General features: G+C 50.1%; 1 protein-coding gene across 2 annotated transcripts; it reads right to left on the bottom strand.

The window, feature by feature from the left end:
- Positions 1-352: 352 nt before the first annotated feature.
- LOC135805156 (uncharacterized) lies at positions 353-8,992 on the bottom strand. 2 transcript variants are annotated; one of them, XM_065319159.1, is made up of 7 exons: positions 8,444-8,992; positions 5,983-6,083; positions 4,595-4,930; positions 3,119-3,911; positions 2,646-2,788; positions 2,018-2,359; positions 353-1,604 (listed from the first exon to the last, which is right to left on the bottom strand). In XM_065319159.1, the coding sequence occupies exons 1-7, from the start codon at positions 8,925-8,927 to the stop codon at positions 1,272-1,274; spliced, it is 2,532 nt and encodes an 843-aa protein (XP_065175231.1). In that variant the 5' UTR covers positions 8,928-8,992; the 3' UTR covers positions 353-1,271. The 2 variants fall into 2 exon arrangements, with proteins under 2 accessions (XP_065175231.1, XP_065175232.1); XM_065319160.1 differs by lacking the exon at positions 8,444-8,992 and adding an exon at positions 6,749-8,376.
- Positions 8,993-11,746: the final 2,754 nt, after the last annotated feature.

The raw sequence follows: 11,746 nt of genomic DNA, 5'->3' as shown, positions 1-11,746 counted from the left end.
GGTCACACCTAGCTGCAACGCACATTGTGGATTTTCTGCTGTTAGCTGTGCACTCCCTCCCTCCCTCTCCTAACGTGCCGTAAGCATTTGCAGACATTTCAAGTCTAGAAAAGACAAAACAACTCATCCGGGTCAGGTTGCTTGGGTGCCTGAAGATTGCCCTCGGAATACAAATGCAGCGACCTCATTCTGAGTGTTTTTTTGCGACTTTTGTCTTCCAATCACGGCAAGCGCCCGCCCACTGACCCGAGTCAGGTGTACTCACATAATCAATAAACTTCCTCTCCAAATATGGAAAGTTGTAGGCATGCGGGTTGGTGCCTGCGATTTCGCACAAAACAGGTCAAGTATGTGGAACTATGACGTGTTTACATGTTCAAGAGTCAAGACAGCAGGCAATAATTGCTACAGTGCACGTGCGCTAGTAATGAATACTCGTTCAATCTAATCATTAGGATGTCGGAAAAGTTATCTGGTTTGTTAGCAGTTTCAAATAGCTATTTTGCCGATGACTAGCAAGAACAAACGAACTACAGTGTAGTCTAGTAGTGTAGTACCTGTAAGTACAAATTCGAAGTACAAAGCTGCCTGTGCTGCATCCTGGAACGGTACCTGTGTTGCGGCAGAGCAATATACATGTAGATCTAAAAAAAAGAAAAGACTAAAAGATAACAAAAGTTCCCGGATTCTGTACCAGTGCTAGATGAAGACCAAGAGCAAAGACTTTAGTGTGGCTGGGTTACCATTGTTGCAATGTGCTGGTGTTCTCCGGTGTACGTTTGTGTGTGTGTGTATGTCTGTGTACGTGTGTTTTGCCGTGTGTGTGAGTGTGCCTGTGTCTGTGTGTGTGTACAGTGTGTGAGTGTGTCTGAGTCTGTGTGCGTGTGTGTATGGTGTGTGAGTGTGTCTGTGTGCGTGTGTGTATGGTGTGAGTGTGTGTCTGTCTGTGTGTGTGTGTGTGTGTGTGTGTGTGTGTGTGTGTGTGTGTGTGTGTGTCTGTGTCTGTGTCTGTGTCTGTGTGTGTGTGTCTGTGTGTGCATGTGCGAGTGTGTGTGTGTGTGTGTGTGTGTGTGTGTGTGTGTGTGTGTGTGTGTGTGTGTGTGTGTGTGTGTGTGTGTGTGTGTGTGTGTGTGTGTGATGACATGCCATGTCCAGACTCCACATTAACTTAGAATGAAAACACTGTCCTGCAACAGAGAGCATACCAAGGATGTGCTCATAATGCACAAACTACTCAGTCATCACCATGCATGCAGGCGAGAGTTCCGTTATCAGACAAGACTCTGGTTGCTGTCCTGGCGCTTCTTCATGCCTTTGCTGTTGCTGGTGCCGCGTACCAGGTTGCCAAAGAAGCGGGAAGCACCACTGCCTGATTTGCGACCGGTCAGTGACGAGCTGGAAAGAGAAAGATGCGACGACTGAACTAGGTTGCTGTCGCTAGTGGATGGTGGCTGATGGTCGCGGCTCGGCGACACTGGTGTCGATACGGTCGTCTGGGAATAGGAACACTTCGGGCCGCTGCGATCTCCCGGATCCCGTGCCTTCAGAGCGTTGAATGTGTGCGGTGTATTATGCTGTGTATCGGGTGTATGCACGTCAAGACCCTGTACATGGGGTAGGGGCAGAGAAAGCAGGGGCAGGGGAGGCACCAACAGCATGGTGTCAAAGGAATAACGTCAACTTGCTTGCATTGCAAAACAACAAAGTTATGACAGCGGCCTACACAGGGTATGGAATCATCTGCAGACTGGGATCCCTGGGACAGCAGAAGGCATGGGCAGGTTATCTACATTTTAAGGCTGCACGAAAAGATCCAAAACGGTTGAACGGTGTGCATGTGACTTCACCAATAAACTGGTTGGATTGCTATGTGGCAGAGTGCTTACACAATGTCTGCAAAGAACTGTCTTCACTCGCCAGTACCATAATATTTTGCAAGTTCTCATGTTCAGCCTCCAAAGCACTTCCTCCTGTGTGTATTATGACAAGATCACTGCACTTGCATCATATCACTCACAGCTGCCTGATCGTAAGACATTTGGCGACGGTGCTTCTGGCTGAACATGGTCGGTGTAGTGCTGGCTATGTTAGCACTACCCAATTCGGCAGTGGTGCTGGTGGTGGTGGTGCTTGTGCGATTCGGGTGTAATTGGTGATGTTGCTGGTGGTGGGGTGGTGGTGACGCAGCTGCTGGTGGCCCAGTTGTCGAAGTTTGCGGTGGTTTGGCCAACTCCGGAGGGCTGGTCACTAGACGGCCGCGCAGGAACTGCTCTTCTTGGATGCTGCCGTCGTTGTTCCATGCCTTGGAGCCACGGCGTAGTGGGGACAAATGATCACTGAGCTCCTCACCCGTACCTCCCTGTGCACAGTCAGCATAGTCGATCAAAAACAAACAGTATTGCTGCCGTAGTGTATGCATACGTACATGTACCATGCTGCATTCCACCACTCACAACTAGGATGTTTGGTCAGCCTGCATTCAGTACCATGTACTGCATTTGTATACACAGGATGCAGTGTGCCATGCCCCCAGTGGACCTGCAGGATGCCTGGATCGTATCCAAGCCAGTTGTGGCACGGGCATGGCAATATCAGTAAAAGTTTACTCACTACACTACCACCGTGATGTAGCCTAACTTACATACCTGTCCGGATGCATCGTCCGAGCCACTACGACCATGAGCCATGGCAGACGAACCTACGGAGTTACTTCGTGGCTGGCCATCCGGCCCAAGCACTCCCGACTTGCGGCACAGCTTTTCCTTGCGACCAGTCAGTGGTAGGGAACCTGATCAGAGTTGGACACAAACACACACACACACACACACACACACACACACACACACACACACACACACACACACACACACACACCAGAGCATAGATTGAATTCTTGGCAAATATCAACTTCACCTCTTGGAGTTCAGAAATTTCATAGGACTTACATGTACAGCTGTAGTTGCATAATAATGTAGCTTGCAGCATGCATAATAATGTAGCTTGCAGCATGCGTGGACATTGCTTGTCACACAGTGACAGTGACTTTATTCATGTATTGTGACACTGTTCACTTTCTTTAGTGATTGTCAGCATTTCTCGTTGGCAACACACAACATACCTGCACTGGTCTGCGGGGTGAGGCCTCGGTGGTGAGGGTGGTGGCGCTGCGAGTGCAAGTATTGTCCATCACGGCTGCTGCTGCTGCCCGGTGAGGCATTCGCCGAAGTCTGCCCTTGACCTAGCAATGCCCTTATGTTCAGTGGTGAATAGCCAGGCATTGGTGAGCCGGCGGGGGAAGGCCGATTGCCACGCAAGCTGCTGCCGCCGCTGCTATCCAGGCTACACACAACGGACATGGACACGGAGAGAGCCGCGCCCGTGCGGCGCTGTACTCCGCCGAACGGCCGCTCCATGGCCAGTGGCGACTCTGGCCTCGACGCGCTGCGCAGCTCCACGCACGACGCGGCCCGCGGCGGAAGAGGCGACGAGTTCCTGCTGCCACCCATGGGGGTACTGGTCTGCGGCGAGTTGGACGACGACGCCAGCGATGTGCGGCTCAGCCCCAACTCTTCTTTAACGGCGTCGGACTTCTGGTTGAACATGGCAATCAGGTCATCACCCATCAGTGAGTTGGACTGTAGGTCATTCATGAAGGCTGACTCACCAAAGCTAGAGCTGTACTCTATTGGCCTGTGTAGATTGGAAACAGCCGCACTATGCGCAAGAGGAGTAAGTGACGCCGATGACGACGGTGTCAGGTCCCCCTTACCAATAGTACGCACTGGGCTACCGCCAGTCACACGGGGTGTTGTTGGAGAAGAAACCCGCAGTCTATGGTTACTAGTGGTGGTGGAGCATGGTGGTGACATAGGCGGAGAATCAACCTCTTCTTCACCCGACTCTGCTACTGACTACACACACACACACACACACACACACACACACACACACACACACACACACACACACACACACAACCAGAACAATTACATGCAAACACAATACAATAATTGACTACTGAAACATGACATAAAATCTACGTAAGAATCCAAAGTCAACGTATGCCCTTATGTTAGGTCATCAAAATGTGTCCGAGCTGGACAACAGTGTCTCACCACTGGCCGCAGTGAAACACTTATCAACACGAGCACAACACGAGCACAGTGAGCACAGTTTTACAAAGTAGCCCAATCCATTCTATTCTCCGGTTGAGCCGGGAATTTATAGAGAGCCCCATCCTGCGAGAACATGTGCTTGTGCAGCATCTCAGCATTTGCAGAGAGCATCGCCAATGCTGATGCTTTGTTGTTTGCTATGCTCTCTTGCACACCACCGCCAGCAGCCTTAGGACTATAGAGGTCATACGATTACATCATCAGTTGAGATTCTTTGGCAAAGTCGCCGCACAGCAATCCACTAGCGACTCACTTTATAGCGCCCATACCGGTAAGCGGTTCCGCTGTATAATTAGTGCCCATAAGCGGTTCCGGAACTCCGCTGACTCATCATTGTGACTTCTTTCGCATAACCTCTATTGTCTCGTGATGATCGCCCGACCCCCCCCCCCCCCCTGCATTAGTTTAATAGGACTGACCTGGTCAAGATTTAGCCGCACCGGCGGGGATCCAAAAACGGAATCTACTTCGACAGAACTGCCGGATATCGCCGGTGGAGATAGGCATATTGACTTGTCGTTCTCCTCCCCTGTGTTGCTACCGCCACTGCTTGTGGAAGCCGACAGACTGTCGTTCATGTTTGAACGGTCCACATCCGCATGCAGGTCTGTGTAGGCTCCATCCTCGGGAAAGAACGGCACCGCTTCGGCTCCGCCGGGAGTGGTCATGAAGCAGAGCTGACGCAGGTCCCTCAAGTCCGCGTCCATCTTCTTCAGCCTCCTCAGGAATATCTCGTCTTCTTCCCGCATTGCTTTCTAGACCAGTGCATCAGACGAAGGAAATCATACAAGAGCATGAGAAGAATAGACAAAATAACTAAATATAAGTAAGAATGGGGTGAGATAACTATGGTAACAAACTAACAATAGTAAAGATTGGGGACAGGTACCCATGACAACAATAGTAAGAAAGGGGCAGGTAACAATGGCAGTGTCTTCTTGACATGATTTCGTACCCTTGTACCAACCACTAGTAATCATATACATGTACGGAGGAGGAGGAGGAGGAGGAGGAGGGGCTGGGGTACAAAATTCATCCCGGCAGCCTGAGGAGTGGTTCATCTTGTTCTTCTGATTCAGCTACCGGTAGGCTGCGAAACAGATAACCACCAATAGACCCGCGCCTGGTGGTGAGATGTTGTTGTTGTTTCAAATCTTTATTCTCACGATAGCCAGTGGCCAATAAGAGATAATAGTGTAAGAAAGGAGAAAGAGTGAGGAAGAATTGGGTGGGCAGGGCCTAGGGGTTAATGACTACTTAAGTGTACGGGCAGGGTTGTTGTTTCAAATCTTTATTCTCACGATAGCCAGTGGCCAATAAGAGTTGTTGTTGTTGTTGATGTTGTTGTTGTTGTTGTTGTTGTTGTTGTTGTTGTTGCTGTCGTCGTCGTCGTTGTTGTTGCTGTTGTTTCAAATCTCTATTCTCATGATGGCCTGTGGCCAATAAGAGTTGTTGTTGTTGCCGTTGTTGTTGTTGTTGTTGTTGTTGTTGTTGTTGTTGTTGTTGTTGTTGTTGTTGTTGTTGTTGTTATTGTTGTTGCTGTCAACAGACCTAGACCCTAGAGTATGGTACACACTACTCCTCAGGGTACAGCGGCACAGTCCGGCAGGAATTGAGTTGCTACTCCACCCAGTGTGGACAGATTGTTTACTCTAGTTACTTTATACAGATTCACTGCTGAATGTGTGTGTTTCAGTGAAGTGCAGTCTGGCCCTGCATGCATGAGCCCATCAATTGATCATCTGGCCGCTGAACTGTAAGCTCACTCCTCTCCCATATGATTTAGGCCAACTTTTACAGAACTGACCAGTTCCGCACGGAGCAACTTCAGCTCGAGTGCTGTTCTCTCGTCCACACCGTCATCTTGAATGTGTGCTTGCCGCAAACTACCGCCCTTTCTCACTGAACCTGCAAGTGCAGCAGCGATCATAAGCAGCAACAACCGAGAAATATTACACAACTTCCTCCCGGCCGTACAAACAATTGCAGAATGCATGCGGTATCAGATACAATTCAAAGTACACAGTTGTGTCTAACTGTACCAGTAGACATGTTTTGGCATTTATCAATGCTCGTGACACTGTTTCTGCACCAGAAACATATCGTGGATAGGGATCCTACAACATATCGTGACATTTGGATATTCGAACTCATGGTCGTTGCATCATGTGACCGCGCATTCACTTTGTTTGTCCGTTGACATTATGAAAAAGATAAAGGGGAGCTACGCCTTTCTGCCAGGGTACATTCACCAGCCAAACATTAGTCGGCCAGCGTATAGTGAAACTTAGTGAGATGTGGCCAAGAGAGCAGCTGATCGTCAGGTTGTGCTTTGAATTTTCAAATGACTGCAGTAGGGTTGGGGGAGGGGGGGGGGGGGGGGGGGAGAGACTGCACACCGTGACTCAGTCGTAGGACACCATATAACACTACTAAGTCCTGTTTTGAAGTACTAGTATGTGCTGCTGCTGCTGCAGTCTACAATTGAAGTAGATCTATCATCTACATAGTACTGCATTGATCTATCCATGCACATCATGATGATAATGATAAGTACATAATACTGTTATTACCATGATCACTAGCCAGTGTAAACACAACTGACAAACTGGCCATGGTGCCGCCAGCCAGTGGAGAATATCCCGCGGCCGCACCGCACTAAACTGCGAGCCGGAGTTGTTGAGTTGTTCAGCCGTCTCTAACTCCTGCTGATCTGCTTAGTCGGTTCGCAATTAGCGGAAGGAGGAAGAGTGTAGCCTAGCGACCAGTACTGCTACTTACTAGCGCAGGCTGCAGTATCGAAGTGATGCAGATTTGGCTATACTGAAACTGCACACTGTCATGGTATGCCCCACAAGACTGCCGCACATAGCTGACTCACATAGCTGGCTCACCAATAGTAATACACAGGCATAGCTACTCAATCTCATCCTGGAGCAGCTTCATGCCTGCACCTGCCACTGTTCTCTCACTGTGTCACTTACTGTTCTTTGCTTTTGCTAGGTAACAAACTCGTGAACAACAGACAGTTCTGTGGCTCTTCGTCTTCTTCTTACAACCAGTGGCGGTGCAGTGCAGTCACTGCTCATGAGGGGGCATGGCAGCCCCGCACTACAAAACTCATAAGCCTCACTGGCGTAGACCTCCGCTCCGCGCCTGCTTGCATACAGTGTCAATGTCATGGCTCAGTTTCAGTCAGTGGCCGAGTTTTCAGTTCCGCTGTCATCTGTGAGTGTGAGTCTACGAAGAAGACCCGGAAAGGTTCTGGCAAGTGTGGTACTCCGTGGTAGGTGGCAGCAGCAGCGGGCTTCCGCGCTGTACAGGCTACAGCGCAACACAACATCGTAGTGTAGCCGCAATCGGCATGGACTTCCATTCTTGCCAGCCTCAAAAAAACACGAGAGTGACAGACCTTTTCACTCGAGTACTGTGCGGCCCACGGTAGACGGCCATCACCGAAATAACATACAAGTGACGACCATACAGACGAGCCTGATCTGGCGACATCGCCAACAGCGAGAGAGTCACGGTTTCCATTCACACCATCTCCGGCCTGCAGCTCTTACTCGTCGGTATTTTCAGCCCCGTCATCGGTGTGGTGTGACGGGCATAATTAATGGGGCCGCCTTAGCTCCTGTTCTCCTTCTCTTTCGCTCACGCTTCGCCACCCAGAGGGAAACGCCTAAACAAGCGAGCGTAGATCTACGCTAGCGCTGGACAACCCGCTATGTCCTTTGAAGTCTTGATTAGGAAACAAGACCGGACCGGATTCGAGAAAGTCTCCGATGAGCCTGCCGAAGATGCAGCTAAAATCTCGAAGATACATACTGGTAGTAGCGCCTGCTGCCCGTGTCCACCATGGTCCATGGGCCATATGGGGCAATGTTACTACATGTAACGGGCACACGAGCGAGCTGTTGTGTGCGCAGAGCAGGGCCAGCATATAGCCGTATCTTCTCCAGAGCAAGAATGCACAAAACAGCAACGGCTGCTCGGCGGGGGTGCATTTTACACTCCTGCATCATACTGTAGAAGACCTTCCAGACAGGTCCCGTCTGGGTTTGGTAAACGTTACGGCACTTTCCGTAGCGCCAGCAATCAATTATTTTATGGTACTACAGCATGCAACACATCAAGGTGCAGGAATGGCTGGTTGCAGAGATCACACATGCACACGCTCGCACTGAGACTTGCATAGTATTCACTACGATAATCACGCTATGGTAGAACTAATAAAAGTATAACGACAGGCAGCAAGATTCACCGACCTTTCGTGCGCTGCCCACCATCAGATACGACGGACACGGAGAACGAAGTGGGACGGAATATGGAAGTGGCCATACTGATGAAGCAGCAAAGACTAAGTGCCCCCCTCGCCGAGCGCAAGCACTTGAAACAGACCGGCTTGCAAATCGGCAGCACGCTCTGACGCAAAGTCACACTTCGGTGCTGCTTGTCTGATGTCTGCAAACGTGACGGCAGCAACACACACACACGCACACACACCACGCACACGACTGGACTCAAACTCAAAGTGGGACTGGACTGGAAGTGAAACAGACCACGTCTTCTTCCTGCCCAAAGGCAAAGCTGTGCTGATACCCAAAATGCAAACGCGCAAATCCAGAAAGCCTCCCAAACTGCACAAGACGTCTTCGCAAGATAAGATGCATGCAAGGGTATACAAAACGGGGTTGGTCTTTCTCCTGGCAAGGCAGGCTTGTAGTTGTAGCGAGCGTGATCGCTCGTCATCTGAGCAAGGCTCGGCTATCTAGTATCCTTCTCCCGGCTCACACTCGTTCACTGTTTCCGATTAGATCGTCGAGTTTACTATCCGACGTCGGTGTACTGGGACTGGGCCCATGACAATGTCAAAATAATCTGCTGCAGGCAATGCGCATGTAGATTTACTAGTGCAAGTGATCATGGTGGTGCTGTACCCGTCATACGTAGTCAGTAGTAAGTACTAGTAAGTAGTATGCCTTGTCCTGGCAGTCTGTAGTGTTATTGATACATGTAATGATTATGTTACATGTACATAGTGTAGTGTACGTGTAGACTACTACATGTAGTAGATCTACTAGTACTAGTAGATCTACTAGTAGTACTAGTCGGGATCGGGCCTATCTTTATACTATCTAGTTCAGCGAACTGGTAGACTGGCGATTATTTCCGGTTTTATCGGCTGGGCCATGGGGTCCCCTTCACCGAAGATGATGATGATTCGACGAAGCAGCAGTAGTAATACATGACTAGTACTAGTACTAGTAGTAGTAGTAGTAGTAGTAGTAGGCAGGGAGTCGTGAAAGCCCACGACTACTCATGTACTGACCGTGCGCGCGCATACTTATAAAGCGGGCCGGAAAGCCCCCTTTTTTGCAGTTTGGCTAGAACAGTAGAAGTGTTTCTTTGACTGGCTTCTTCTCCTGCTTTCGGCCTGAGTCATGTAACACAAGTAAAGTAACAGTTACATAATATACACAACAGTAACTGAGTTAGTAGTTTCGGGCCCTAAGTTACTCAGACTGACTCGGTGAGTACTACAGTGCAGACTGCGAGTCATGTACGATACCCATGCATATACCAGTCAATAAATGCACCGGTACAGAGTAATCAGGGAGTCGTAAACTAAATAAAAAGCCCGGATCGGAGTCATAGTCCGACACACATAGTCAATATAGGTACTAGTACAGACTCAGTACAGGGGCACATGTCCATGCAGGTGGAGCAAACACATACCGGCGCTACTAGTCAGTACTAGTAGTAGGCTATAGCGATACCCAGGTCCCTATGCCTAGGCTGTGGTGATAAGCTTTGTAGTACAGGGTAGCCTACTGGCACTGCGATCAGGAACATTCACGAGCCACATGCAAATGCATCACAGCAGACTGTGAGTGACAACAGACAGTTACTTTGTAGAGGAACTGGACAGCATCATGGACCCAAGAGAATGATAGAGCTTACTTAGAGGATCTCACTTTAAATCCAAAGTGGCACTTTAAAAAAAGTCTTTAATCCAACACAGTTCACTTGACCATACCCTAAGGCTAAGACTTTGAAAGGGGCGGCGTCCTCCCCCCCCCCCCCCCCCCCCCACACACACCCATCACGGTAAGAAACCATAACCATTGCTACTGCACACAACACACTTTAAATGAAATGACCCCTTTCTAAAATGTCGGCAATCTTTGAAGGCTAAACACAATACAAGCGGCATGCCCGGCAATGCAAGAAGAAAAAAAAACTCAACACTAATGTTGGCTGAACCTACAGTCCAACTGCTCGCCTAGCATCATTAACTGCAGTACCAGTTGAACCATAATGAAAAGCACGGCAATGTTCAAGGTCACATAACTCAGTCTGAAGATTGAAAGCGAGTGAAGTGCAAAGGCGGCTTAGCACGGCAATGTTCAAGGTAGCATAACTCAGTCTGAAGATTTAACGCCAGTGAAGTGCAAAGGCGGCTTCAGCCCACTTTCGCACAACACATCTCAGATGATTTCGACCTGTCGGAATACACTCCACATGCTCACGAAGATGTAGAATGTGCTGCCACTCATGGTCATTCCGGAAATAGTCCTCCGCTCGTCAGTTCGCTGCACATGCAGCTCCAAACTGCCGGCGTCGTAATCGAGCGTGAAGGTGAGAATGTCGCCGTCCTGCCATGGCTGGGTGCCTGTGTCCCGCCGCCGGCCACCACGCTGGCAGAACGAGCTACCACTACAGTGCCAGCCTGTGCCCGGATCTATAAGACGTCCGCCGGGAACGAGAGCAACCCCGGTGCACATGCCGCCGTCGATCAGCTGCTCTCCGCTCACTTTCAACGACCACGTATGCACGCCTGCCGTGTATCCGACCGTTCCATACACCAAGCCCTTTCCGTCGGCACTGGTTTCACGCGAGACAATGGAGTTGTTGCATCCGGATACGTGCATGTCCGCAGTGCAGTGGCTGAGGTCAAATCGGAGAGCTGCCTGCACTAGGACCGGAAAGGACCTGCTGCGATCGCCGAGTCTCACCTCCAACGTGTGCTCGCCTATCTCCTCGGCCTTCACACGCGCACACAGTATGATGCTCGAGGAATGAGAAGCCGGTGTGCCAATAGTGGACAGGTCAGCAGCGGTCCGTGCACCTGCCGTTGACACAAGCGCTACTTGCATGCAGCGCTGATAGGCACCAGCGAGCACAGCGTTGGTCTTGCACGGCACGGTCAACATCACATCGTGACTGTAACCTAGAGTAATCATGTCGGGTATGCTTACAGTTATCTGGTCCATGTCCACCCCAGGGTCTTCGAAGACTACCATAAAACAGTCCATACGAGCCTCTACGGCTGCCATCACGTCCATCAATATGACTGCCCTGACAGTGGGGCGACGCACAGCTCCGCGCAATTCCGTCTCTTTCTCGATGTCGGACTTGCACGCATCCAACTTCCTTTGAACTATTGGACCTAAGCGCATGACATCTGCATCGCTGCACTGGGGTCCACAAAGATATTGCCCAAGCTCCACCGCCATGCTCTGCTTTTCTTCAATCTGCATCAGATGCCGCGATTTCTCCTCCAATGG

Source organism: Sycon ciliatum, chromosome 1 (genome assembly GCF_964019385.1).
Source record: "Sycon ciliatum chromosome 1, ocSycCili1.1, whole genome shotgun sequence".
Classification (NCBI taxonomy): domain Eukaryota; kingdom Metazoa; phylum Porifera; class Calcarea; order Leucosolenida; family Sycettidae; genus Sycon; species Sycon ciliatum.
Note: the sequence above shows the minus strand (reverse complement) of the source record. Positions and strands in the feature narration are given on the sequence as shown.